The sequence below is a fragment of the Astyanax mexicanus genome, chromosome 21 (assembly GCF_023375975.1).
Source record: "Astyanax mexicanus isolate ESR-SI-001 chromosome 21, AstMex3_surface, whole genome shotgun sequence".
Taxonomy (NCBI): domain Eukaryota; kingdom Metazoa; phylum Chordata; class Actinopteri; order Characiformes; family Acestrorhamphidae; genus Astyanax; species Astyanax mexicanus.
Window position 1 is genome coordinate 35,889,114 of NC_064428.1, and position 27,835 is coordinate 35,916,948.

At 37.5% G+C, this 27,835-nt stretch overlaps 1 protein-coding gene across 7 annotated transcripts; it reads right to left on the reverse strand.

Moving 5' to 3' along the window:
• Positions 1 to 3,065: 3,065 nt before the first annotated feature.
• LOC125785653 (probable DNA double-strand break repair Rad50 ATPase) lies at positions 3,066 to 25,912 on the reverse strand. 7 transcript variants are annotated; one of them, XM_049469614.1, is made up of 15 exons: positions 25,594 to 25,911; positions 21,864 to 21,929; positions 21,655 to 21,700; positions 21,018 to 21,103; positions 18,183 to 18,248; positions 17,539 to 17,606; positions 13,276 to 13,369; positions 12,372 to 12,415; positions 11,918 to 12,017; positions 11,049 to 11,101; positions 10,613 to 10,712; positions 9,586 to 9,638; positions 9,150 to 9,249; positions 6,068 to 6,167; positions 3,066 to 5,015 (listed from the first exon to the last, which is right to left on the reverse strand). In XM_049469614.1, the coding sequence occupies exons 2-15, from the start codon at positions 21,921 to 21,923 to the stop codon at positions 4,084 to 4,086; spliced, it is 1,902 nt and encodes a 633-aa protein (XP_049325571.1). In that variant the 5' UTR covers positions 21,924 to 21,929; positions 25,594 to 25,911; the 3' UTR covers positions 3,066 to 4,083. The 7 variants fall into 7 exon arrangements, with proteins under 7 accessions (XP_049325571.1, XP_049325572.1, XP_049325575.1 ...); XM_049469615.1 differs by lacking the exons at positions 11,049 to 11,101; positions 11,918 to 12,017; XM_049469618.1 differs by lacking the exons at positions 10,613 to 10,712; positions 11,049 to 11,101.
• Between the last annotated feature and the right edge of the window lie 1,923 nt (positions 25,913 to 27,835).

Consider the following 27,835-nt stretch of genomic DNA (forward strand, 5'->3'; position numbering starts at 1 on the left):
CTTTGATTGTGTTTTAAATGAGTTTTTATTTTATATTAATTATTGTTTTATTCATCTGAAATATTTTTATTATTTTATTGATTAAATTATTTTTTTCTTCATAAGATATACATTCTTTATTTTTTATGTATCCATTTTAATGATCTTTTTAAAGTGTCCTATTTTTCCTTTTTTTGTGTATATATTTTATTCGTCTATAGTAAATGTATAGTAAATATAAGTAAAATATAGTAAATCAGTTTTTAATCAACCCTCAATCTATCTACAACCCCTGGCAAAAAGTATGGAATCACCAGTCTTGGATGAGCACTCCTTCAGACATTTCATTCTGTAAAACAAACTCTGATCAAAAACATGATACAATAATAATGTTATTCCAAAGTGCAACTTGTTGGCTTTCAGGAACACTCAAAGAAATGAAGAAAAAACATTGTGGAAGTCAGTGAATGTTACTTTTATTGACCAACCACAGGGAAAAAAATATGGAATCACTTAATTCTGAGGAAAAAAGTATGGAATCATGAAAAACAGATAAACAAAAGATGATTCAAAATACATCACTAGTATTTAGTTGCACCACCTTTGGCTTTTATAACGGCTTTCAGTCTCTGAGGCATGGACTTGATGAGTGACAAACAGTATTCTGCATCAATTTGGTGCCAACTCTCTTTGATAGCAGTTGCCAGATCAGCTTTGCAGGTCGGAGCCTTCTTGTGGACCATTTTTTTCAATTTCCACCACAGGTGTTCAATTGGGTTGAGATCTGGACTATTTGCAGGCCATGACATCGACTGAATGTGTCTTTCTCCAAGGAATGCCTTCACTGTTTTTGCCCTATGGCACGATGCATTGTCATCTTGGAAAATTATTTCATTATCTCCAAACATCTGTTCAATTGAAGGGATGAGAAAACTGTCCAAAATGTCAATGTAAACTTGTGCATTGATAGAAGAATTAACCACAGTCATCTCCCCAGTGCCTTTGCCTGACATGCAGCCCCATATCATCAAGGACTGTGGAAATTTGGTTGTTTTCTTCAGGCAGGCCTCTTCATAAATCTCACTGGAACGGCACCAAACAAAAGTTCCAGCATCATCACCTTGTCCAATGCAGATTCTTGACTCATCACTGAAGATAACTTTCATCCAGTCATCCACAGTCCATGATTGCCTCTCCTTAGCCCACTGCAGTCTTGTTCTTTTATGTTTAGGTGTCAATGATGGTTTTCTTTTAGCTTTCCTGTATTGAAATCCCATTTCCTTTAGGCGATTTCTTACGGTTCGGTCACATACATTGGCTCCAGCTTCTTCCCATTTATGCTTCATCTGTTTAGTTGTACTTTTTCGGTTTTCAAGACAAATGGCCTTAAGTTGCTTGTCTTGACGCTTTGATGTCTTTCTCGGTCTACCAGTACGCTTGGCTTTAACAACCATTCCATGCTGTTTGTATTTGGTCCATATCTTGGATACAGCTGACTGTGAACAGCCCACATCTTTAGCAACCATGCGTGAAGAGTTACCTTCTTCAAGAAGTTTCACAATCCTCTCTTTTGTTTCAAGAGACATTTCTCTTGTTGGAGCCATGGTTCTTGCCACTCTAATTCGTCCAGCAGCCCTCCAATGTGTCATGACTGCAGGTGTTTTTAACTGCGGACTAACGAGCAGATCTAATCTGAGGCAGGTGTCCATTTAGGGAAAGGAAATTGACTGGGTGTGTCCTTATTTTCTACCTTCAATTTGAGTGATTCCATACTTTTTTCCTCAGAATTGAGTGATTCCATATTTTTTTCCCTGTGGTTGGTCAATAAAAGTAACATTCACTGACTTCCACAATGTTTTTTCTTCATTTCTTTGAGTGTTCCTGAAAGCCAACAAGTTGCACTTCGGAATGACCTTATTATTGTATCATGTTTTTGATCAGAGTTTGTTTTACAGAATGAAATGTCTGAAGGAGTGCTCATCCAAGACTGGTGATTCCATACTTTTTGCCAGGGGTTGTATCTATCTATCTGTGTAAGTGTAATTATCGGTTATCATGCTGTCAAATTGTTTTAGATGAACTGAATCATTAGAATCTGATCACTAAAAAGATTCGTTCATAAGATTCTTTCATTCGAACAAATCTTTTGTGCTGTTCATCTGTACTGTACCGGAAAAGCTCCAGGTAAATTCAGATAGTACCAGATAAATACGAATTATAAGTAAATCAGTGGGTATTTCTGTTTTGTAAGGAGCTAAAAATGTTAATAAGAGAGTTAAAAGGTTATTAAAACAACCAGAGTGTAAATATGTGAAGTATAAGTTGAGTTAAAGTGTTTGTTTTAACTGCTAAAGCTGTAGGCTAGCAGGCGGAAGCTAGCAGCGATTAGCATTAGCGATTAGCATTAGCGATCAGGTTAAATATGTAAATATATCATGTTAAGTGTAAATTATGGCTGTTTGTAAGCTTAGCTTACAGTAAATTGCTCCAAAGTAAACAAACATTTCTTATTCTTAGCAGTTCTACAGGGTTTCAAAGGTGAAGTACAGTCCAGTACAAAGATTTCACATTTTGGTATTGAAGTCAAGTATTTACAATGATGAATGTAGTATTTACTGTTGTAGAAAAGAAAATGAAAGGTGGGTCAACACCCACCTCTCGTCCGGGGTACAACTCCCCTGCGTGTTCGTTTGATAGAGAGACAGACAGGTGGAGTGAAGTTGAAAGCAAACCAAGTATTTATTACAAAGCTCTGAATATTCAGGAGAACCCACACATGAAAGACCGTCTAACAGCCGTCCCAGCATAAGTTCTGACCCCCCTCTGATCTGACTCCATGTTTATACCCCAAATGACGTGAAACCTGCTGATGAGGCGTTGCTAAAATCATCTCATGTTAGTATGCATAATTTCACGTGTTAGTGCTCAAGTTTCACAGGTCTGACCGGACCATCAGTGTTTGGCCTTGACTGTATCCAGCCGGACAGTGTGGTATTGTTTTAAGAATTGACTGGGTCCAGTCAGACAGTGTGACATTGTTTCAGTAATTAGACAGTGCCGCCCTCCCTATGTGCGCGCGTCCTCCTCCCGCTTTGGTAGGTGAAGAACTTTGCACGCACAGAGTGAAAGGCCACACTGTTCGTCCCGAAGTCTCCTTTGTATCAATTTAGTTCATACAGAGTGCACTAGCTGATGATTGATTGTTAGTCAGAAACATGCAGTAAACAAAATGCTTCAAGCATAAGCTATACGTGTCGCACAATGGGTTCCATATATTATATGTTAATGTGTTAGTGGCGCGTGGTTAGTCCGCCATATAATAGGTCCTATGTGTTAGTAAACGCCTTATGTATCATGTGGGTTAATTTGTCATAATAAGGTTGGCGTTAGTCACATGCTTGATCAAACAGTGTTTTACTATATATGTAAAGAATATATTGTGATTATTGGTTAATCTTTTATATAAATGCGTGTAAAATACACTGTGAGTAAAAATGATCAAATGTAAGGTGAGTATTGGTTAATGCATATAAAATACAAGGTTTCACACAATGGTTATGTAATTATAGATACTAAGATAAGTAATCATAACTGAAAGATATTTGTCAATACACTCAAGGTAAAATAAACAGTTACTCTTCAATACTCTATATCAAGATCAGGGTTTGAAGAAAAACATATCACCAATGTTTATATTCACTGAGATGTTCTTCAAAAAGAAAGAAGAAAAGTCTTGCCAGAATTTAGATACAATGGAACATTAAAAAAAGTGTGATACTGATTTCACATTCAGAACAGAATCAGCCTCTTAAAGATCAGCTTCTTTTTTATGCTAATCTTTAATGCTAATCTAAAAAAACATCTCCTGGATGCTTGGTTTCTTTTTTATTTGCACATTTATTTTTTATTTTGTTGAGTCACACTTTGTTGATGTCCTTTGGTTCCGTTTGTTTCACTGTAAATAGTTGCAGATTTACAAACAATATATACATTTAGAGACCTGTTTATTTACTTGAGATGGGCCTTTGTTTTTATATGTAATCATTTATTTTTGTACAAATGAAGCCATATAAAACAACTATGTCTGCATCGGCATTTATTAAATCATTTGTTTAGTACAGCAACAAATATGAAACAAAAAATAAAAACAAGTATGATAAAACCTGCCCAAAATTTATAGCTTTGTGCCTCTTGTAACTCTGCCTTAAGTTTCATGTTCTCGTACTGCTCATCTCTTAATTCACTTGCCATCCTATTCAGCTTTTTTTGCTCTTCTGCTTTGATCACTTCTATGGCTTGACTCCATTTCAGTTCCTCCTCCTTCCTAAATTCTTCCTCCCTGTTCTCAAGTTTCATTTTCTCTTCTTTTATCTGTTTCATCAGCTCCTTCTTCTTTAGTTCCTCTTCCTCCCTGACGGCCAGCTGGACCTCACTATAAATCTCATTTGTGTACATGTATCCCATATTTTCATGTAGCATGAGCTTTATCTTTTGGAATAATTCTGTAACCTGAGTTCTGTCACTTCTGTCGTAGTTGTTGAAGACGTGGTATCTACCATCACAGGTTTCTACAAGATTCTGAAGCTCAACACTGTTACTGATGAACTTCTGAATGGGCTTCCTCTCCAGCAGATCTCCACCAGTGAACAGGATCATGGTGAACTTCACAGCTACTTCTCCAAAGTTCTCCTGAATCCACTTCACAGCGTTCACCTCCTCCTTGGTGAATCTCCCGATTCTGATCACCAGCAGGAAGACGTGAGGACCAGGAACGATCATGGAAATACAGTCAGGTGCATTCTGAGCTTCTTCATCTGACATTAACCAGGTATCCATGACCCCCGGAGTGTCCATTATAGTGACGTTTCTTCCGTCCACAACTTTGTTTTTCTTCTTACAGTCTTGAGTCACAGAAGCTGGAGATGCCTCGACTCTGAAAGCTTCTTCTCCCAGGATGGTGTTTCCTGAAGCACTCTTCCCAGCTCCAGTTTTACCCACCAGCATCAGTCTCAGCTCATGATGATCAATCTTTTGTTCTTCAAAAACAGAAAACTCAAGTCAGACTTAATATACATCTAATCCCTATAACTGGACACCCAGTTAAACAAATGACACAAAACATAATCATTTTAAATAAGAATATTAAGAACATTATCCAACATTAAATGTCTTCTTTGGGAAAAAATATGTGAATCTCTGGTAAATCAGTTTATTTAAAGGTGTAACTAAAGTGTTTCACTCAAACTGTTTGACAAACAGTTGACAAATAGGTGTGGGTTTAGAAGGCCGTATGCTTAAAGAGCATAAACTTGGGAGTTCACGATCACAGACTGGATTTTTACCATACAGATTTATGGAAGTGTGTCATGTCTTGTGGGCCAGATGGATTCAAATGTATTTGCATTGTCCACCAACACTATATATGAATTATTTAACTTTACTGTTTGTTTTAAACATACATTCAGATACAGCAGAGAGGCAATGCAGAATATCAGTAAAGATTTCAACTGTCGAAGCCAAGCGGCACACACCTTGGTAAAGGCCAAGGTGGAAGCGTGACAAAAGAGGCGGGCCTATGACATGAAGCTACGTGAAGTTTGGAGGTGTGTAGTGATGATCTAATCTGAAGCTACATGAAGTTTGGAGGTGTGTAGTGATTGGTGTAGTGACTCTGCAGAAAGTTGGTGAACTCTGTGCACTATGCTCCTCAGCATCCGCTGACCTCGCTCTGTTATTTTACACTGACAGAGCACAGAGTCGCTGTCATTCCCAGTCTCTTCCACTGTGTTATAATATCACTGACAGTTGGCTGTGGAATATTTAGTAGTGAGTAGTGAGGAAATTGCACGACTGGACTTGTTGCACAGGTGTTGCACCCTACAGTATCACGGTACCACAGTGCTGGAGTTCACTGAGCTCCTGAGAGACTGAGACTCATTCTTTCACTAATGTGTGTAGATGCAGTCCCAGCATGCCTAGCTGCTGTTTTTATTATATACCTGTGGAATCACATGAAAGTGAATCAGGAACGCCTGAGTTTGATTTAGATGGGTGAGTGAATACTGTGCTAATATTGTTCTGGATTTACCTTTGAAAGCCACACCCAACATAATAAACAATGCAATGGCTCCAACCACAAAGGCCATCCAAGGATGAAGGCAATCCAAGGAAATCCAAGCGCGGGTTCTCTGCCAAAATCAGGAGAAAGCATTTTCAGGCAAATATCATTCTGGTATCACATGGGGCCCTATTTTAACGATCTATAGCGCACTAGTTAATTGCGCTTTGGGCAGCTGGATTTAGGGGAGTGTGTCTTTGGTATTGTGAGGGCGCGAAAAATACGCCTTGCGCAGCTCCATCGGCGGCAGTGCGCCAGAATTCATTCCCTTTAAGACGGAGGTGTGCTCTGACTTCTGTGCATTCCTAGTTTAAGTGCGCATAAACTGACTGACACTGTGAAGACACACCAGCAGCTCAAATAAGAGAAGGGTAATGTTATTTTATTCTTTATTCTGTTTATTGTTTATGTAAAAACTGGGTTTGCAGCACTGAATATTAATCAAGCAATCAACTATTTACACTGGAGGGGGACCCTCATTTACAATGCCGCTGAGCATTTACAGTTTAAAAGTGTCACGTCTCTAGGCTCTCCTTTCACACTCCAGAACTCCATTTCCCATAAACCCACTGGCGATGACATCACCGTCAGCCGTTCACCTTCACCCAATCGCGTTGCGCTCCCCCGTTCAGAGTCACCTGTGTTCTAGGAAGTTCCGGTTCAACGTATTTCTCTGTTTTGTATATAACCTTTCAGTTGGCGTCTGTTCTTTGCGAGGTATTGTCGACTCATGTTGCGTACTGAGCGTTTTTCCCAAAACTTTTTCTGCCTGCCCTTTTGTTATGACCCTTTTTTCTGTATTACGGATTTTGCCTTTTGTCTTTGCCCTTTTTGGATTTATTGTATTATCGGACTGTCTCTCTTGCTTCGGATCTTGGACTGTTTTCGCTACTACATCTCCTGTTTACGCTGTGAGTTTTGTTAAATCTGTTATCTGGCTGTGTTATCCTGTATTCGGCTCTGTGAATAAACCAGTCTTTACATTTTATTCGGCGAGCGTCACTCCTATCTGTCTGGCGTTACAAAAAGGGATTAAAAATATTTTTAAAAAATTAAAAATAAAAACTGACATTTACTATAGACGAATAAAAAATATATGTAAAAGCAAAAATAGGGCATTTTAAAAAGATCATAAAAATTGATACATAAATTTATATCTTATGAAGACAATAATAATAATAGTAGTGAAAGTAAAGTAAAATGATAAGAACGATTTGAATGTCGGCGGCGCGAGCAGTCGCAGCGGACACTCGGGGAGCAAAACATTTTGTTTTTTTTTGTTGTATATAATCTGATCTGAACTCGCAACCATGCAAGAGTTCGCTATGAGAACAACTGGCACCCACATTTACGACCGACAGACCCTCCTAAACCTGCAAAATCAACCAAAAACTGGACTTACAGATGGTCTACGAGCAGAGCTACGCGCGCTAGGCCTGCTAAGATCCGCGGCATTTTCTGAGCCTGCTAGCCGGAAGAGGGCTCCCCGCAAGCGGTGCGCGAGGAGCCGGAAGCAAGGTAAGTGAGCCGGAGTCCGCGCAAAGCTAATGGCTAACTCCAGCCGGCCAGCGGTTCCATCTCTCCTCCTTTCCACCATCCGCTCCCTCGCGAGTAAGCTAGACTATCTCCGGCTCCAGCGGACAACCCAGCGCGAGTTCAGGAACTGATGTGTGTTTGTTTTCACGGAGATGTGGTTAACAGACTCCATCCCGGACTCCGCCATTGAGGTGAGCGGCATGCTATGCTTCTGCGCGGATCGCGATGCCGGCCTTTCTGGCAAATTCCGCGGAGGTGGTTTGTTTGTTTACATCAACACAGCATGGTGTAACAACGCTGCACTGATCTCCAGCTACTGCTCGCCGCTGTTGTCAGAGCCAGGCCATTCTACTTGCCCAGAGCGCTTAGCAATGTGTACATAATAGCAGTGTATCTAGCACCCAGTGCTAATGCTATCGGTGCTAATGCTAATGCTCTGCAAGAACTGTACACTGTTATCTCCAAGCTCCAGAACTCACACCCCGACGGACTGTTTATTGTTGCTGGTGATTTCAATCACAGTAACCTGAAGGCTCTGCTGCCCAGCTTTCACCAACATGTGGATTTTCCAACTCGTGGAGCTAACGTACTGGATTGTGTTTACACTAACCTTCCCGGTGCGTACAGAGCAGAGCCCCACCCCCACTACGACTACTCGGACCATATCTCTGTAATGCTAATTCCAGCATACAGACAGCTCATCAGACGTGCCAAAACAGAGAAGAAGCAAGTTACAACCTGGCCTCCAGGAGCCATCTCTGCTCTTCAGGACTGTTTTGAGCACACTGACTGGGACATGTTCAGAGAAGCTGCTACTTCTGATGACTCCATCAACCTGGAGGAGTACACAGACTCAGTGACTGGCTACATCAGCAAGTGCATTGAGGATGTTACTGTCTCCAAAACCATCACAACCCGCCCCAACCAGAAGCCGTGGATGACTGCAGAGGTATATATATATATATATATACACACTAAATAATTATATAATAAAATAATTCAAATGAATAAAAAAAGAAACAATATATAACCATGGATTTTACTACACTTGTTATTTTTGTGATACAATGTTATTTATTAAAACGTTTTTTTTTTAATAAAACAGAGGTAATCCCGTGCCGCTCGCACTGCGAAATTTTAGAGCGCTGGACGAGATTTTAGTTAATTAATTAATATATCGTAATCAGCGTTAATATATTCCAAAAGTCCATTGCTATTTTAAGGACACGTGCACAAGGCATAAAAATAGACTGTTGACGATGGCAACACGCCATGTCTGTTTCTAAAAGGGTAATAATGGCTGCCCCTGCCCTTGGCGCCCCCGAGTTTTGACACTGATGTGACGCCATACATAAGTATGATTATTTACACAGACATAGACACACAAAACATTTTACACTATTGAACTTCTTTCTTTCTTTAGTCTGTTTATTTTTGGCAGGTTACATATTTATGCACACCTGAACCAAAAGATTCTGTATAATGATTGCAGGGCTTTGTATATTTTATGACATACCTTCTCTAACAGTTGTTTATTCTGATGTTTCATTTCATCCATTTCTTCTTTTACTTTCTGGAGCTCCTTCTTTATGCTCTCCACTGTTTCTCTGTGCTCTCTACAGTTTAAAAAGGAGGAATAAAATGTTACAAACTACATTCAAAAAAAGATTGAAAAAATATGACAAAAGGGGAGTTACTGTAATAATGGCCTTCCAATATTTACCAACTATAAAGAGAAAATGTGCACACTTGAACTGAAAACCTTAGTGTCTGGAGTTTTATATTCCATGTAAAAATGACAAAAGGAATAAATATTTGTAATGAAATAATGATCTGCACAATTCTGTAATATGTAGTTTGATCTGGATTTACCCAAAAGCTGATGTTATCTATAAATTCATTAAAGGTCATTGTATAATTATCATTTTAGGAATTCTGTTTTTATGACGTACCTTAAATTCTGTTGTTTCAAGCCATCCAATTCTTCCTTTATGTTGTGGAAATACTGTTGGCAATAAAGTGAAGATAAAATTTTTACTCCAGTAAAATTAAGAGTAGTACAGTGATCTTAATCAACAGATTTTAAGTGAAATAAATGTTCCTATTCTATCATCAATGTGGTTATAATCTATATCAGTGGTCTACTGCTGCACCAGAAGTTCCAGCACAAAGTAAACCAACATGGACACCTCTTTGTAATTTGCACAGTTGTCCTCCCGCACTGTGTGAATTACCTGCAGCTGCTCTTTTTTCTCTAGCGAGGCTTTTGCACTCGAAGGAGTGGTTTTGACAGTTTAGGGGCGGGGTCAGGGTCACCTCCCTTAGTGAATGCTATTGGCAGATATCTCTAGGGTTTGTGACTGACTGCCTACCTCCACGAGCCAAAGAAAATAGAGAAAGAAGGACAGCAGGAGATTTAGCCAACTATGCTAAAATCCAAACTTCGTACCATGGAACGAGCCTCTGCCTGGGTTTGCTCTTCTCCTGTCCTTCTTTCTCGCCCTTCTCCGCCCCCCTCATGCTGTTGGTAGTAGGCGGTCCGTTGGACCCCACCCACAAAATGTCAAAACCACCCCTTTCAACACTCAAGCGCAAAAGCCTCACTCAATCAAAAAGAGCTGCTTCAGGCAATTCACACAACTGTGAATTTGAGAGGAAAAAAATCACCCGAGATAAAAATGAAGCTTAAAGCAATATTTTGTTCAGTGCGCAAACAATTCTCTTTTTAATAGTAAATAGTAAAACATGCAGGTTAACTTTTTACACCTGGTATTTTTTTTGCGCCCCTGGCTTTTGACACTGATGTACCGCCATACACATGTTCCATTATTTACACAGACATAGACACTTAAAACATTTTACACTATTGCACTTCTTTCTTTCTTTCATTTGTTCTTTCAGCATGTTACGTATTTATGCACACCTGAACCAAAAGATTCTGTATAATGATTGCAGGGCTTTGTATATTTTATGACATACCTTCTCTAACAGTTGTTTATTCTGATGTTTCATTTCATCCATTTCTTCTTTTACTTTCTGGAGCTCCTTCTTTATGCTCTCCACTGTTTCTCTGTGCTCTCTACAGTTTAAAGAGGAGGAATAAAATGTTACAAACTACATTCAAAAAAAGATGGAAAAAATATGACAAAAGAGGAGTTACTGTAATAATGGCCTTCCAATATTTAACAACTATAAAGAGAAAATGTGCACACTTGAACTGAAAACCTTAGTGTCTGGAGTTTTATATTCCATGTAAAAATGACAAAAGGAATAAATATTTGTAATGAAATAATGATCTGCTCAATTCTGTAATATGTAGTTTGATCTGGATTTACCCAAAAGCTGATGTTATCTATAAATTCATTAAAGGTCATTGTATAATTATCATTTTAGGAATTCTCTTTTTATGACGTACCTTAAATTCTGTTGTTTCAAGCCATCCAATTCTTCCTTTATGTTGTGGAAATACTGTTGGCAATAAAGTGAAGATAAAATTTTTACTCCAGTAAAATTAAGAGTAGTACAGTGATCTTAATCAACAGATTTTAAGTGAAATAAATGTTCCTATTCTATCATCAATGTGGTTATAATCTATATCAGTGGTCTACTGCTGCACCAGAAGTTCCAGCACAAAGTAAACCAACATGGACACCTCTTTGTAATTTGCACAGTTGTCCTCCCGCACTGTGTGAATTACCTGCAGCTGCTCTTTTTGCTCTAGCGAGGCTTTTGCACTTTAAAGGGTGGTTTTGAAAGTTTAGGGGCGGGGTCAGGGTCACCTCCCTTAGTGAATGCTATTGGCAGATATCTCTAGGGTTTGTGACTGACTGCCTACCTCCACGAGCCAAAGAAATTAGAGAAAGAAGGACAGCAGGAGATTTAGCCAACTATGCTAAAATCCAAACTTCGTACCATGGAACGAGCCTCTGCCTGGGTTTGCTCTTCTCCTGTCCTTCTTTCTCGCCCTTCTCCGCCCCCCTCATGCTGTTGGTAGTAGGCGGTCCGTTGGACCCCACCCACAAAATGTCAAAACCACCTCTGTCAACACTCAAGCAAAAAGAGCTGCTCGTGAGTTTTACATTTGCGCTCATGAGAGTTAAATTTAAACATGCAAAATGTAAAACATGCTGGTTAATTTTTGCACCCCATATTTTTTACATTTTACACTATTGCACTTCTTTCTTTCTTTAGTCTGTTTATTTTTGGCAGGTTACGTATTTATGCACACATGAACCAAAAGATTCTGTATAATGATTGCAGGGCTTTGTATATTTTATGACATACCTTCTCTAACAGTTGTTTATTCTGATGTTTCATTTCATCCATTTCTTCTTTTACTTTCTGGAGCTCCTTCTTTATGCTCTCCACTGTTTCTCTGTGCTCTCTACAGTTTAAAAAGGAGGAATAAAATGTTACAGACAAACTACATACAAAAAAAGATGGAAAAAATATGACAAAAGGGGAGTTACTGTAATAATGGCCTTCCAATATTTACCAACAATAAAGAGAAAATGTGCACACTTCAGGTGGAAACCGTGAAGTGAAAACCTTAGTGTCTGGAGTTTTATATTCCATGTAAAAATGACAAAAGGAATAAATATTTGTAATGAAATAATGATCTGCACAATTCTGTAATATGTAGTTTGATCTGGATTTACCCAAAAGCTGATGTTATCTATAAATTCATTAAAGGTCATTGTATTATTATCATTTTAGGAATTCTCTTTTTATGACATACCTTCCAATTCCACCATCCAATTCTTCCTTTTTTTTCTGGAAATACTGTTGGCAATACAGTGAAGATAAAAATTTTACTCCAGTAAAATTAAGAGTAGTTCAGTGATTACAGTGGTTCTAATGTCTGACTGTTGCTTAATCAACAGATTTTAAGTGAAATAAATGTTCCTATTCTATCATCAATGTGGTTATAATCTATATCAGTGGTCTACTGCTGCACCAGAAGTTCCAGCACAAAGTAAACCAACATGGACACCTCTTTGTAATTTGCACAGTTGTCCTCCCGCACTGTGTGAATTACCTGCAGCTGCTCTTTTTGCTCTAGGGAGGCTTTTGCACTCGAAGGAGCGGTTTTGACAGTTTAGGGGCGGGGTCAGGGTCACCTCCTTCAGTGAATGCTATTGGCAGATATCTCTAGGGTTTGTGACGGACTGCCTACCTCCACGAGCCAAAGAAAATAGAGAAAGAAGGACAGCAGGAGATTTAGCTAACTATGCTAAAATCCAAACTTCGTACCATGGAACGAGCCTCTGCCTGGGTTTGCTCTTCTCCTGTCCTTCTTTCTCGCCCTTCTCCGCCCCCCTCATGCTGTTGGTAGTAGGCGGTCCGTTGGACCCCACCCACTAAATGTCAAAACCACCTCTGTCAACACTCAAGCGCAAAATCCTCAATCAAGCAAAAAGAGCTGCTCGTGAGTTTTACATTTGCGCTCATGAGAGTTAAATTTACACACGCAAAATGTAAAACATGCTGGTTAATTTTTGCACCCCATATTTTTTACATTTTACACTACTGTACTTCTTTCTTTCTTACGTTTGTTCTTTCAACATGTTACGTATTTATGCACACCTGAACCAAAAGATTCCGTATAATGATTGCAGGGATTTGTATATTTTATGACATACCTTAGGCAACAGTTTTCTATTCTGATGTTTCTTGCCAGCTACTTCTACTTTTTTTTTCTGGGAATCCTTTTTTTTGTGCTCCACTGGTTTTCCACTGTTTACAGAGGAGAAATAAAATGTTACAGACAAACTACATACAAAAAAAGATTAAAAAAATATGACAAAAGTGCAGTTACTTTTTAATTGTGATGGAAAATAATAAAAAATAGATTAAGCTGTGTAAGAACCCAAAAGAAACCCTTGTTTCTAAAACTGGAGGCCAGTGGAGAAGCATGACTACAGAATTAGGAACACTATACTAATATTGTGTACGGTCTGCGTTTGTGGTATAGAATCACAGCATTCACATGTTGGACACCCTGCTATGAGTTTCTGAATCATACTGTCATGATTGCATCACACAATTCATACAGGTGATTAAGGAGCACCTTCATGATCTTAAGCTTCAAATATGTTGTACAGAATTCAGATCCAGTGACTGTAAAAAAACAGGCTACAATTTATAGTCAAACTCATGAGGAATATTTAAAGCAGACCTGGGCATTGTACGGCCCGCTGACTATCTCTGTCCGGTCCACGTGAGACTGTTGGTAAATTATAAGGGAATAGTAAATCTGCCGCGCTGCACCAATAACGTGTGTGCGTGTCTAAACGGTGTATTATGGTAGCCGCGTGCACAGCGGAGCTAGAGAAATGGAGGCTCGCGCTCTCCTGCAGAGACTGAAAATAGAACAGAAACTAGTTTTACAGCTAAATAAAAATAATTTATCCAGATCTAATCAACAAATATACACCAGAAATACAACTACCTATCTATTGATCAGTATAACATTTTAGAAATCTTTGTCCTATAAAATAAGCAAATCAAATGGTTATCAAATGATACAGTCATATGAAAAAGTTTGGGCATTAATCTTACTCATTTTTAGTTCTAAATATTTGGGTGTTTGTAACAGCCGTTTCAGTTTGATATATATAATAACTGATGGACACAGTAATATTTCAGGATTGAAATGAGGTTTATTGTTTTTAAACAGAAAATGTGCAAAATGCATTAAACCAAAATTTGACCGGTGCAAAAGTATGGGCACCCTTATCATTTTATTGATTTGAATACTCATAACTACTTTTTACTGACTTACTGAAGCACAAAATTCATTGAACTTCTTTGAACTTCATAGCCAGGTGTATCCATTCATGAGAAAAGGTATTTAAGGTGGCCAATCGCAAGTTGTTCTCCTATTTGAATCTCCTCTGAAGAGTGGCATCATGGGCTCATCAAAACAACTCTCAAATGATCTAAAAACAAAGATTGTTCAACATAGTTGTTCAGGGGAAGGATACAAAAAGTTGTCTCAGAGATTTAACCTGTCAGTTTCCACTGTGAGGAACATAGTAAGGAAATGGAAGACCACAGGGACTGTTCTTGTTAAGCCCAGAAGTGGCAGGCCAAGAAAAATATCAGAGAGGCAGAGAAGAAGAATGGTGAGAACAGTCAAGGACAATCCACAGACCACCTCCAAAGAGCTGCAGCATCATCTTGCTGCAGATGGTGTCACTGTGCATCGGTCAACAATACAGCGCACTTTGCACAAGGAGAAGCTGTATGGGAGAGTGATGAGAAAGAATGCATATTGCACATTTTCTGTTAGTACAATAAACCTCATTTCAATGCTGAAATATTACTGTGTCCATCAGTTATCAAACTGAAATGTCTGTTGCAAACACCCAAATATTTACAACTAAAAATGATTAAGATTAATAGGGGTGCCCAAACTTTTTCATATGACTGTAACTGCTGAACATTGTGTAACATTGTTCATTGTATTCAATATGTATGTTTCCAGTAATAATACTGAAAAATAAGACAAGAATTTGGAGTCCTACAAAACATGGTTATTATATCACACCACTAAATTCTCCAAGATCTCTTTTTCATGTACTCAGGATATACATTTCAAGCAGTGGCGATTGCTCTAAGACTGCAAGGGAAGCTCAGCTTCCCCTAAAATGTAAAAAATAAGTGATTAAATATATACTGTTGTGTGTACATGTCACTGATTAAATATGAGCTACACCGCGCTGAACTTAGTTCAGAATCAGCTTCTTATCACTGGTAACGCCGCGGCTTTCCTCTCACTCATTCCCGCAGCTTCACAGCGCTGCTTTAAACAGTGCACAGACTTCAATAGCGGAGCAAAGCGCGCGGGGAAACGAGACGAGTCATTGGATAAACGCTGGGCTTTGTCCCGCCCATCGGACGCTCAGCGTCTCTGGGGGTCTATGGAGCAGTGGGCTGGCCTCGGCCGGCCCGGACGCTCAGCTTCTGCGTGATGATTGGATGATCTGTCTGAGGCGGAGTCCCTTTTTGATTGACAGCGAAATGAGCGAATCAGCGATCAGGGAGCATTTTCATTCTGTTCTGAGTTGAACCTGAGACTTTTCTAATCCTTAAAGCGGCATTTTCTTTCTATTAAAAACGACTAGCAACAAATCCAGCTTCTATTTCTGGTTCTTTTCTGTAGCTGCTTGTGTTTGGAGACTGATATCTATCACTCTTTCTGACTTCTATCACTCTTTTCTATCGCAGTTTCTGTCCAGCGTCTGTCCGCCCTCGACCGTCACAAAGCACTCACACCTCGCGCCAGTGCAAGCTGAGCATAATGTCAGACAGTTTTAATGTTGTGGACGGATTTTGGTGAAGCCATTTGATAGTCTTCCTTACAAAGATAAACTTAGAGTTAAACAGCAGCAGGGCAGATCAACTGCTCAGATTAATTTGGTGTAAAAGGTGGGAAAAGTAACAGGTCTTTTCAGCTGTTCTGGTTTGATAAAGTGAGCTGGTTGACTGGAAGTGCTGTAACAAATAAAATGTACTGATGTCCATTCCTCTTGATGAATCTCAGGACATAAATGAACAGGGGCCAGTAATAAGTATTGTGTTATTATTAAAAATAATTTAAATAATTTAAATAATAAAGGGAATATTTAAATATTTAAGGAAATTAAAACTGTCCAAAAAGGAACTAAATTTACCTGCATTTTTTCCTTTACCAACTTTTAAGATTTTGCGTAATGTTTTTTTTTACTGATTATTTTATGTTTGTTCATGTCATAGCGTCTTTTTTATGTAATTGTTCAATGTAAAGAATGGGTACCTTTTTGTTGTGTAGTGAAAACTTGAAAATAATGCCTTTTGTTTACGAAAAACAAAAAATCTCAGGGAGAGTAGAATTTTTGTATAAATAAAACTACATATGTTAAGATGTAGGCCGAAATTGAGCTTCCCCTCCTTGAAAGACCAGCATCCGCCACTGATTTCAAGTGATATTACTGTATCATTTTAAAGTAATGGGATGCCAAACGTATGAAAAAAACTATATTCAGTTGTTCATAAAACATTTGTTCACGCCCAAAACAGGCTAGATTTTTCTCACTGAACAAAAAACAGAACTGAGGTAGAAGAAACATACAACATACATTTTAACTGCATCGCTGTAACGTTTCATTTACTGTTCTTTGTTAAGTTAAAGTGATGCTGGTCTTTGATAAATGTGCTGTTTTATTTCAGGTTGTGGTGTTCTGTTTTAGTTAAAACAATGCAAAATGTTTAATCCACTACATTTTATTGTATTATTGTAATGTTTCATTTACTTTTTTGAATATAAAAAGGGTTCTTATAAATGCTGAATATATATATATATATATATATATATATTCGCCAGAACCAAGTTCAGTATATTAGTCTGGCCCTCTAAAACCGTTCCAATTTTTTATGTGGCCCCTTGGGAAAATGAATTGCCCACCCCTGATTAAAAGAGTGTTTCCTGGCTCTCAGTTAACCTCTCTGACAGTCACTGCTCTGTCCAGAAGAAATGCTTACTTGATGCCTTACTGACCAAACATACTTAGAAGAAGTGTAGTAATGCAGGTCTCGGGATCCGAATCAAAAGAAAAAATATCCCTTACTAAGGTTTGGACAGTTCAGATATGAGCATTTTGCTGTGTTGTCATTATTTGTTAGCATTTTCACCCAATAAAACAGAAGCTTGGAATCAGACGTGACTGGGTGTCTTCCTGCCTCAGAATCCTGCCTAATAGCATGTCTTACTTTTCAGACACAGTGATGATGAAGAACTGTAAACTGTAAAAAATCAAATACAGACTGACATTGTTCCACATATCTGCTTTACACTTTAAACAATATGAGCTGATTCAAATGTGACGTGATAAAGAGGCTGGAGTAGAGCTTCACTGCCTTACCTTTCAGGAAAGTTGGGCGGGGGAGATAGAGAGCGATTAGATTCATTATCTTCATCCTGTTGGCATGACTTTTTTTTTTAAACCACAAACAAAATAGGATTAGTCTGTGATATAATACAATTGTGCTCATATGTTTATATACGCTGGCCATTTTTCAGAGAATAAGCATAATAATACAAAAAGTTTCTTCAATTAATTGCTAGTGGTTGGGTGAAGTCATTTATTCTCAAATAAGAGGAGTGTTGATCTGTTTAATATGCAATGGCTTGCAAAAGTATTCATTCCCTGTGCACTTTTTGTCACCTTACAACCACAAGCTTAAATGTATTTTATTGAGATTTTAAGTGATAGACAAAGTCCAAATACAAAGTATTTACATAACTATATCAGAGTTAATGGGAAAATAGATGTACATTGTTTACTTATTTACTTTCTAAACGTGATTTAATTAAACATAACTTCAATATGTTCAAATAATGTACTTATTCCAAGTTCCTTAAGTCCAACAGGTTTTTTTTTCAGTTCAGTCTGACAGTATTTTTTTATTACTCATATATGGAAATGACAAAACACAAAAATTCAAAAAGTCAATTTTTGTTAAATGAAAACTGCTTTTTGTAGCAGTCTGTGTTCTGATTGGTTACCTTTTTAATTTTCTCTTTGGATTCATCCTTTTCTTTAGACTGTACGTCTTGGTTGTCCATATATAGCTGCATTAAACAGATGTGTCAAATTAATAAGCATATTAAATATTCAGCCTGATACAAAAAAAAATAACCAATTAACGTCAGCCATTGTCCGAATTGTAAAGTGGAATTAGAGCATGACTCTAATTCCACAATTCCGCACTATAAAAATCCCACAATTCATCATGGTCTATAGTACAACCCCTGGCAAAAAGTATGGAATCACCAGTCTTGGATGAGCACTCCTTCAGACATTTCATTCTGTAAAACAAACTCTGATCAAAAACATGATACAATAATAATGTTATTCCAAAGTGCAACTTGTTGGCTTTCAGGAACACTCAAAGAAATGAAGAAAAAACATTGTGGAAGTCAGTGAATGTTACTTTTATTGACCAACCACAGGGAAAAAAATATGGAATCACTCAATTCTGAGGAAAAAAGTATGGAATCACTCAAATTGAAGGTAGAAAATAAGGACACACCCAGTCAATTTCCTTTCCCTAAACGGACACCTGCCTCAGATAAGATCTGCTCGTTAGTCTGCAGTTAAAAACACCTGCAGTCATGACACCTTGGAGGGCTGCTGGACGAATTAGAGTGGCAAGAACCATGGCTCCAACAAGAGAAATGTCTCTTGAAACAAAAGAGAGGATTGTGAAACTTCTTGAAGAAGGTAACTCTTCACGCATGGTTGCTAAAGATGTGGGCTGTTCACAGTCAGCTGTATCCAAGATATGGACCAAATACAAACAGCATGGAATGGTTGTTAAAGCCAAGCGTACTGGTAGACCGAGAAAGACATCAAAGCGTCAAGACAAGCAACTTAAGGCCATTTGTCTTGAAAACCGAAAAAGTACAACTAAACAGATGAAGCATAAATGGGAAGAAGCTGGAGCCAATGTATGTGACCGAACCGTAAGAAATCGCCTAAAGGAAATGGGATTTCAATACAGGAAAGCTAAAAGAAAACCATCATTGACACCTAAACATAAAAGAACAAGACTGCAGTGGGCTAAGGAGAGGCAATCATGGACTGTGGATGACTGGATGAAAGTTATCTTCAGTGATGAGTCAAGAATCTGCATTGGACAAGGTGATGATGCTGGAACTTTTGTTTGGTGCCGTTCCAGTGAGATTTATGAAGAGGCCTGCCTGAAGAAAACAACCAAATTTCCACAGTCCTTGATGATATGGGGCTGCATGTCAGGCAAAGGCACTGGGGAGATGACTGTGGTTAATTCTTCTATCAATGCACAAGTTTACATTGACATTTTGGACAGTTTTCTCATCCCTTCAATTGAACAGATGTTTGGAGATAATGAAATAATTTTCCAAGATGACAATGCATCGTGCCATAGGGCAAAAACAGTGAAGGCATTCCTTGGAGAAAGACACATTCAGTCGATGTCATGGCCTGCAAATAGTCCAGATCTCAACCCAATTGAAAACCTGTGGTGGAAATTGAAAAAAATGGTCCACAAGAAGGCTCCGACCGGCAAAGCTGATCTGGCAACTGCTATCAAAGAGAGTTGGCACCAAATTGATGCAGAATACTGTTTGTCACTCATCAAGTCCATGCCTCAGAGACTGAAAGCCGTTATAAAAGCCAAAGGTGGTGCAACTAAATACTAGTGATGTATTTTGGAATCATCTTTTGTTTATCTGTTTTTCATGATTCCATACTTTTTTCCTCAGAATTGAGTGATTCCATATTTTTTTCCCTGTGGTTGGTCAATAAAAGTAACATTCACTGACTTCCACAATGTTTTTTCTTCATTTCTTTGAGTGTTCCTGAAAGCCAACAAGTTGCACTTTGGAATGACCTTATTATTGTATCATGTTTTTGATCGGAGTTTGTTTTACAGAATGAAATGTCTGAAGGAGTGCTCATCCAAGACTGGTGATTCCATACTTTTTGCCAGGGGTTGTAAATATCACTGCATACTACAAGAGCTAAATGTGTCACAAAATGCATTTCGTGTCTCACTACTAAGCAACCTGACAGCCATGTGGGGATATGTATGCATCTGAACTTCACATCTACAAATCAGTACGATGGTCGGTATGTCCTGCTGCCTGTGTGGTGTGCCTGCTTAAAATTCAGAAATCCTGATAACCAAGCTGAGATGTTCACAATTCGGTAAAAAAAGTTTCCTCTATCCAATTTATCATGCATTCTTTATTCCAGCACCACACTTTGGCTTTATCTCCCCTCATACAAGTATATAGAAGTATTTTAATTAACACCACTAATATAAATATAGTTACATTTTACATTTCTTACATTCTACATTTCTTACATTTAACTGCATGTGTGTAATATATTTGTGTTTAATACATTTTACATTAGGACACATGATCCTATACAATCAGAAAAGTAAATAAACAAAAATGTTTTTACATGCAATGAACAAAGTAACTAATCATAGTTACATAATAACGAACAGCATCCTCGCTCATTCCAGTTTCCATCAGCAGGACTAGATCTGTCTCTGCCAGGTTATCTACAGTATCTAAAACTACACGGTGTTCTGTCGAATTGTGCTACCTTGTCAAACCGTGCTGCCCTAGTTTATATTTATTTGTAAAAAAGAATACAAAAGAAAATGACCTACAATAACAATCAGAAGTGCTCTTCACTATTCATTGTTTCTCTTTGGTTTATTTGATGACTTTCTGCCACGAACATGATTTCCAGATAAAGAAGCATTCTAGCAATCCCGGTGTAAGCATGCATTATTGTGTTATGTCTTAAGCTGGTCTGTGTGTGTGTGTGTGTGTGTGTGTTACCTCGTCAAACACGTCTTGCTTGAGTTCTTCACCAGGAGCTTGTTCTATGGTCTTTATTTTTACCGGTTCAGCTTCATTTTCACCAGCTAGTGAGCAAATACACAACAATTTTCCTATTTAAACTCTGAAAAACAAATTGGGTTCATGGCAGCTTAATAGCTTCACACATCACACTAGAAAAAAAAGGATTCCAGCTAATAAATAACCCAATGGCACAAGTGGATATAACTGGAATCAATCATTTGTTGTAAAAAAATATTATTTAGTCATTATTCTGGTAACTAAACTAGAAATAGCATCACAATCAGCACCAAGTTCCATTCTGACCATCTAATATTCTCCTGCCAAAAGTGTAGAAAATAAAGCTCCAATGGGAAAGATGAAAGTGAAGCTACTGATTATAGATTTATAAAGACAGAATCTATCCTACTATTTTACAGCTGGAACCAGTTATTCTGTTAGCTAAGCTAGCACTAGCATTACTAACAGCTTTCTTCTTTGTCCTAGTGAGCATTATTTACTCTTTTAAGCTACAGTTCGTAGATAGAGGTTTTCTGCATGCTAAAATAAGAACTGAATGTTAAATTCAGAGCTTAAAGCAAAGCAAAGCTGCTTTTCATTCATTTTCAGCACTGACCTGTAGAGGTCGTCTGTGTCTCATCTCCATGATCTGAGTCAAGTGTCTAAGAGAAAAACAGCACGAGAAATGACTTAGCAGTGTACTGACAGTCTGACAGTTTTTTTTATTATTCATGTATGGAAATGGAAAAACACCAAAATTCTGCATCATCAATTTTTGTTAAATTAAAACTGCTTTTTGTAGCAGTCTGTGTTCTGATTGGTTACCTTTTTAATTTTCTCTTTGGATTCATCCTTTTCTTTAGACTGTACGTCTTGGTTGTCCATATATAGCTGCATTAAACAGATGTGTCAAATTAATAAACACATTATATATTGAGCCTGATACAAAAAAAAAATAACCAATTAACGTCAGCCATTGTCCGAATTGTAAAGTGGAATTAGAGCATGACTCTAATTCCACAATTCCGCACTATAAAAATCCCACAGTTCATCATGGTCTATAGTAAATATCACTGCATACTACAAGAGCTAAATGTGTCACAAAATGCATTTCGTGTCTCACTACTAAGCAACCTGACAGCCACGTGGTTCTCTTTCACATGGGCTGCACCTGCACATTGGGGATATGTATGCATCTGAACTTCACATCTACAAATCAATACGATGGTCGGTATGTCCTGCTGCCTGTGTGGTGTGCCTGCTTAAAATTCAGAAATCCTGATAACCAAGCTGAGATGTTTATATTACAGTTTTTCTCAATTGGTTTGGCTCATTTCTTGAAACTGAGATGACATTTTCAAAATAACATGGACAAATCCCCAAACTAACTTGCGGTTCCTCACAACAGAATGGCATTTCTCATTGCTTTCATCACATTTCAAATGCTTTATACATGTCTCAAGCACTTAGTACATCTTTGCAAATGGTTATGTACAAGTAGCCTACACTTAACACAATCATCCTACATTTAGTACATTTTCCAAAAGAATGCATCTTGTTGATCTATCCCAGTTGGTTGGTTCTCAGTGTAATGGTTGTTCTCTTCAAAACATGTCAGCACAATTTCATCGTATAAGTCATCATCTGCAGAATAGTCTGCTCAATTGTCAAAATGAGTTAAGAAGTTGTAATACAATACAATACACATATTTTGGAACATTTCATAAGTTCATGACAATCAGGTGAGTAGGTAACAGGTGAAAGCAGGTTTTGACGAGAAGGAGTTTCCCTCTTTACAGGTGTTGTCTATGATTTTGAATGCTGGCATTGCTGTACATATACAGCTTGGCCTGGTACTAGTACTTTGATGCTAGTCCTGTGATGATATAACAGGTGATCAGTGTAGAGGATGGCTCAGGCATTCACAACGCTTCTTCCCACGGTGCATTGCTAAAGAACACATCAGATGCGATGTTGATTTATGGCTAAACAGACTGCAGCGGATGGATGGCCAGAAAGATGACCAGGAGAGAGAGGGGAGTGACACAGAGTAGTCAGAATGTTACTGTATTTCATTTGTGATGCTTGACAGTTTTTTTTACATACTATAATGTATTTTGTTTTGTTTTTGCAGGTTTTTGTATTTAGATAGATAGCTAGATAGCTAGATAGATAGATAGATAGATAGATACTTTATTTATCCCGAAGGGATTTTGTATACATAGTATATTTGATACATTTTCCTTAGTATTTTTTTTTCTTTTCTACCTACAGTAATGTGTAAAAATGTACTTGTGAATAAAAATAGTTACAATTTCCTCAGCAGAAAGAGTGCAGTGTGTGTGGTGTGAACATTGTATTCCTTTAGCTAGACCTCTGCCATAAAGGCAAAACATCTAAGCATTTTGACTTGCAGTACTTACACAATGCCAAAGGGACAATGCATTTTGGGGGCACTGATGATTTGTGTGAGAAAGGACATTAGTTTTGACTCATGGGTAAACTGTTTTTGGAGTGATATGAGCATTTGATGAGGATCCATGTAGTTGTGCTGCACCATCCAGTTTATTTTGACAGAAGGATGAAATGAATGAAAATGTGCCAAAGCAATTGAGAAGGATCTATGCCATTTTTATGGTACTGACTATTTATATGGGAGAGGGACTTCCTTTTGAAGCAAGAATGAACGTTTTTGGAGACATATGACATTTTGCTGGTTATCTGAAGTGTTGCGAAGAACTGTAAGTCTGTTTGGCCAATTTACCTTATAGCTATAGGAATGTCATCTCAGTTTAAAGAAATGAGCCAAACCAATTGAGAAAAACTGAAAGATAAAAAAAAGTTTCCTCAATCCAATTTATCATTCCTTCTTCATTCCAGCACCACACGTTGGCTTTATCTCCCCTCATACAAGTATATAGAAGTATTTTAATTAACACCACTAATATAAATATAATTACATTTTACATTTCTTACAAGAACATGTGTGATTTATCAGTTATTCACAGAACATAGTTGTGATTAATCAGATTTTTTTTTGATTGACACCACTACAAAAAATAAACTGCATGTGTGTAATATATACGTGTTTAATACATTTTATGTTAGGACACATTATCCTATACAATCAGAAAAGTAAATAAACAAAAATGTTTTTGCATGCATTGAACAAAGTAACTACTCATACATAATAACGAACAGCATCCTCGCTCATTCCAGTTTCCATCAGCAGGACTAGATCTGTCTCTGCCAGGTTATCTACAGCAGGGGTCACCAACCTTTTTGAACCTGAGAGCTACTTCTTGGGTACCAATTAATGCGAAGGGCTACCAGTTTGATACACACTCGTGAAATTACAAATTTTCTCAATTTACCTTTAATTATATGTTATTATTAATAATTAATGACATTCATCTATGTGAAGACACAGATATCAATAGGCAACACTATTATTATAAATCTCTGCAAGTGTTTACATTTTATATTATATTTTAATATAATATTACATATTATATTACATTATATTGTATAATAATATATAAACTATAGGCTATCTCTAAGCTAATATTAATGTAATATAATCTAAAATTACATCAATGCAACTGTGATTAAAAAAAAAAAAGAATAGCAACAAAAATGCTATTTTTAGACCAGGCCTGCGGGCTACTCATAAGGTCCTTGCGGGCTACCTGGTGCCCGCGGGCACCATGTTGGTGACCCCTGATCTACAGTATCTAAAACAACCCGGTGTTCTGTCGAATTGTGCTACCTTGTCAAACCGTGCTGCCCTAGTTTATATTTATTTGTAAAAATACAAAAGAAGCACCATATTAGAACATATTTCCAGTAGATGTAGCGTTAGTATATTTGGATAGCAAAAATCACTGTATCTTAGTAAAGGTACGGCAATGAGAGGTCAATACAAACTTCTGTTGTATTTTTTCCAAATAATCATTATTGTATGTATTAATATTAATTTCCATTTACACTTTTGTGCAATGACAGTGAGTCCAGGGTGTTTAATGCATACACAAAAAACAGATTTATTATGAAAAAATGCGCAGTGCCTTAAGGAAGCATGTATCGGTGGGTAGTATAACTCGACAGAACACCCGACAAACCTGTCTTGGCAGGTGTGTCTTCCTATCAAACCAGATTTCCCTTGTTTTATTGTTGTGCGTTAGTTAATTTAATAAATGTAAACTAAAAAACTAAATGTAGTAACAGCGATATGATAAGTTTCGTATTTATCCGGAAATGTGCAGCACCCCCCCCCCCCCCCTCCACACACACTCCTTTCGTCAGAGTTAGCAATCCTAACACAATGCTTCTTTTTAACTCAATTTTGATCAAATGTGTAGATTATGTATTATTTCAGATCCAAATCTTAAATCTTAAGCTGATAAACTACAAAATCATCTATATTTAGACTCCTTCCAGTGCTAACAGCATCTAATGCTAACTTTTAAAATTCTAACAGCGTTGAAAACAACCCATAATATGTCCTCTAAACCTACTTTAAATACTTTACTATACACACACAGACCGTATTTACCTGATAAAGAGCAGGATCTGGAGAAATGTTGGCTATAGTCGTTAATTTTTTCCTTCAGCTTGTTTCAGTACTTCCCTGAACTTTACCTCGTTTAATGGTCGACTTTCGGTCTGATCTGTATCTACACAGCACACACACATCAGCACGGAGTATAGTCTGTAGATCAGATACTCTCCAGCTCGCTCTGACTGTCTCCTCAAGAACCAATCAGATTGTCTGTGAGTCTCAGCGCGATAACTTTCACTTTCGCTTTCCCCAGCGTTCATCTCACACACTCGGGTTTTTTAATAAACTAACAAACACAAAAAATAAGTAAAGGGTGTTGATGCACAGGTGAGAGGCTCGCGGGAGTAAAATAAGCGAGTGAGCCCCTGTAGTGGGCAGGCACAGTTTAACTGATGGCAGCTGCGTTGCGCATGTGCGGGGCCCGCGTGTTTGTGTGTGTGTGTGTGTGTGTGTGTGTATGTTCACACTCCAATATAGAAAATGCTAACTACTGCATTAGCTTTAGCAGCTAAGCTACAAATATTCACCAAAAAACAACAATGCTATATTCTTAGCCAGCTTGCATACACTTGTACTAACGGTTCTTTGGACGCACACAAACACATCGTCCCAAATATCTCTTAACACACTCAAAAGCTGCTCAACCGGCTCCTCACATCCCTCAGAGCATGCGCAATGGAAATTTCCAGTCCTTCAGATGCAGTTCACTAACTGACCTCTAAGGGACGCTGTTCGCACAATCTCCACACATTCATCCGATCTTCACAACAAGTGGAGACAGGAATCTGTTAGATGTAAACTCATTTCTACTGTTTCATTTGACTTTATTTGAAAGATTTTAGATAATTACTGTGTTATGTTACATGTATAATATCATGTTGTTTTCCTGTTTAGAATTTTTATACTTATTAGGAGCTGTTTTCCAACATGAGGAAATATGTAGGGAGAGAGGTCAGTGAAAAAACATATGCAATTTGGGCATGCATAAAAACATTAGGCAACAAACTTGTGTTGACTCATTTAATAATAAAGCTATACATACCTAATACATACTATAGATTTGTCTAAAACTGTGGGTATTAAAAAGAGTTTATTCTGCTTCTGTTGGAGTATCTGTCTCTACTGTCCAGAGAAGACTTTCTTTTTTTTTATTCTCTTTATTGCAGATATTGAAGAATTGAAATCAAGAACACAAACAAAAGCACATAAACAGAAATAATGGTGCAGAGATATAGAAAAAAGATAATGCCAATACAAACAAACCCAGATAGAATACACCATATGAAGGAGAATATGCTAAATAAAAATAAAAAATAATAATCCCCTTGAACTAAATAGGTCATCTACTGGAAGTTGGGGAAAAAGGGAAAAAAAACTAAAAAAGGCGACCAGCACCTATAATCATTTTTCACAGAGCCCCTTAATTTTTTGTGAGTGATTTCTTACAGTTTTTCTCCATTGGTTTGGCTCATTTCTTGAAACTGAGATGACATTCTCAAAATAACATGGACAAATTCCCAAACTAACTTGCAGTTTCTCATAACAGAATGGCATTTCTCATTGCTTTCATCACATTTCAAATGCTTTATACATGTCTCAAGCACTTAGTACATCTTTGCAAATGGTTTGGTACAAGTAGCCTACACTTAACACAATCATCCTACATTTAGTACATTTTCCAAAAGAATGCATCTTGTTGATCTATCTTAATTGGTTAGTTCTCAGTGTAATGGTTGTTCTCTTCAAAACATGTCAGCACAATTTCATCATATAAGTCATCATCTGCAGAATAGTCTGCTCAATTCTCAAAATGAATTAAGAAATTGTAATACAATACAGAACACATATTTTGGAACATTTCATAAATTCATTACAATCAGGTGAGTAGGTAACAGGTGAAAGCAGGTTTTGGCGAAAATGAGTGTCCCACATTACTGGTGACCAATCCATCAGTTTGTTGTCTATTATTTTGAATGCTGGCATTGCTCTATATACAGTGGATATAAAAAGTCTACACACCCCTGTTCAAATGCCAGGTTTTTGTGTTGTAAAAAAAATTAAAGCAAGACAAATAATTTCATAACTTTTTTCACATTTAATGTGACCTATAACCTCTACAATGCAATTGAAAAACAAACATAAATCTTTACAGCGAAAAAATATAAAACAAAAAACTTAAAATCACCTGGTTAAATACATATAACTAATACTTTGTTGCAACATCTTTTGCATTTAT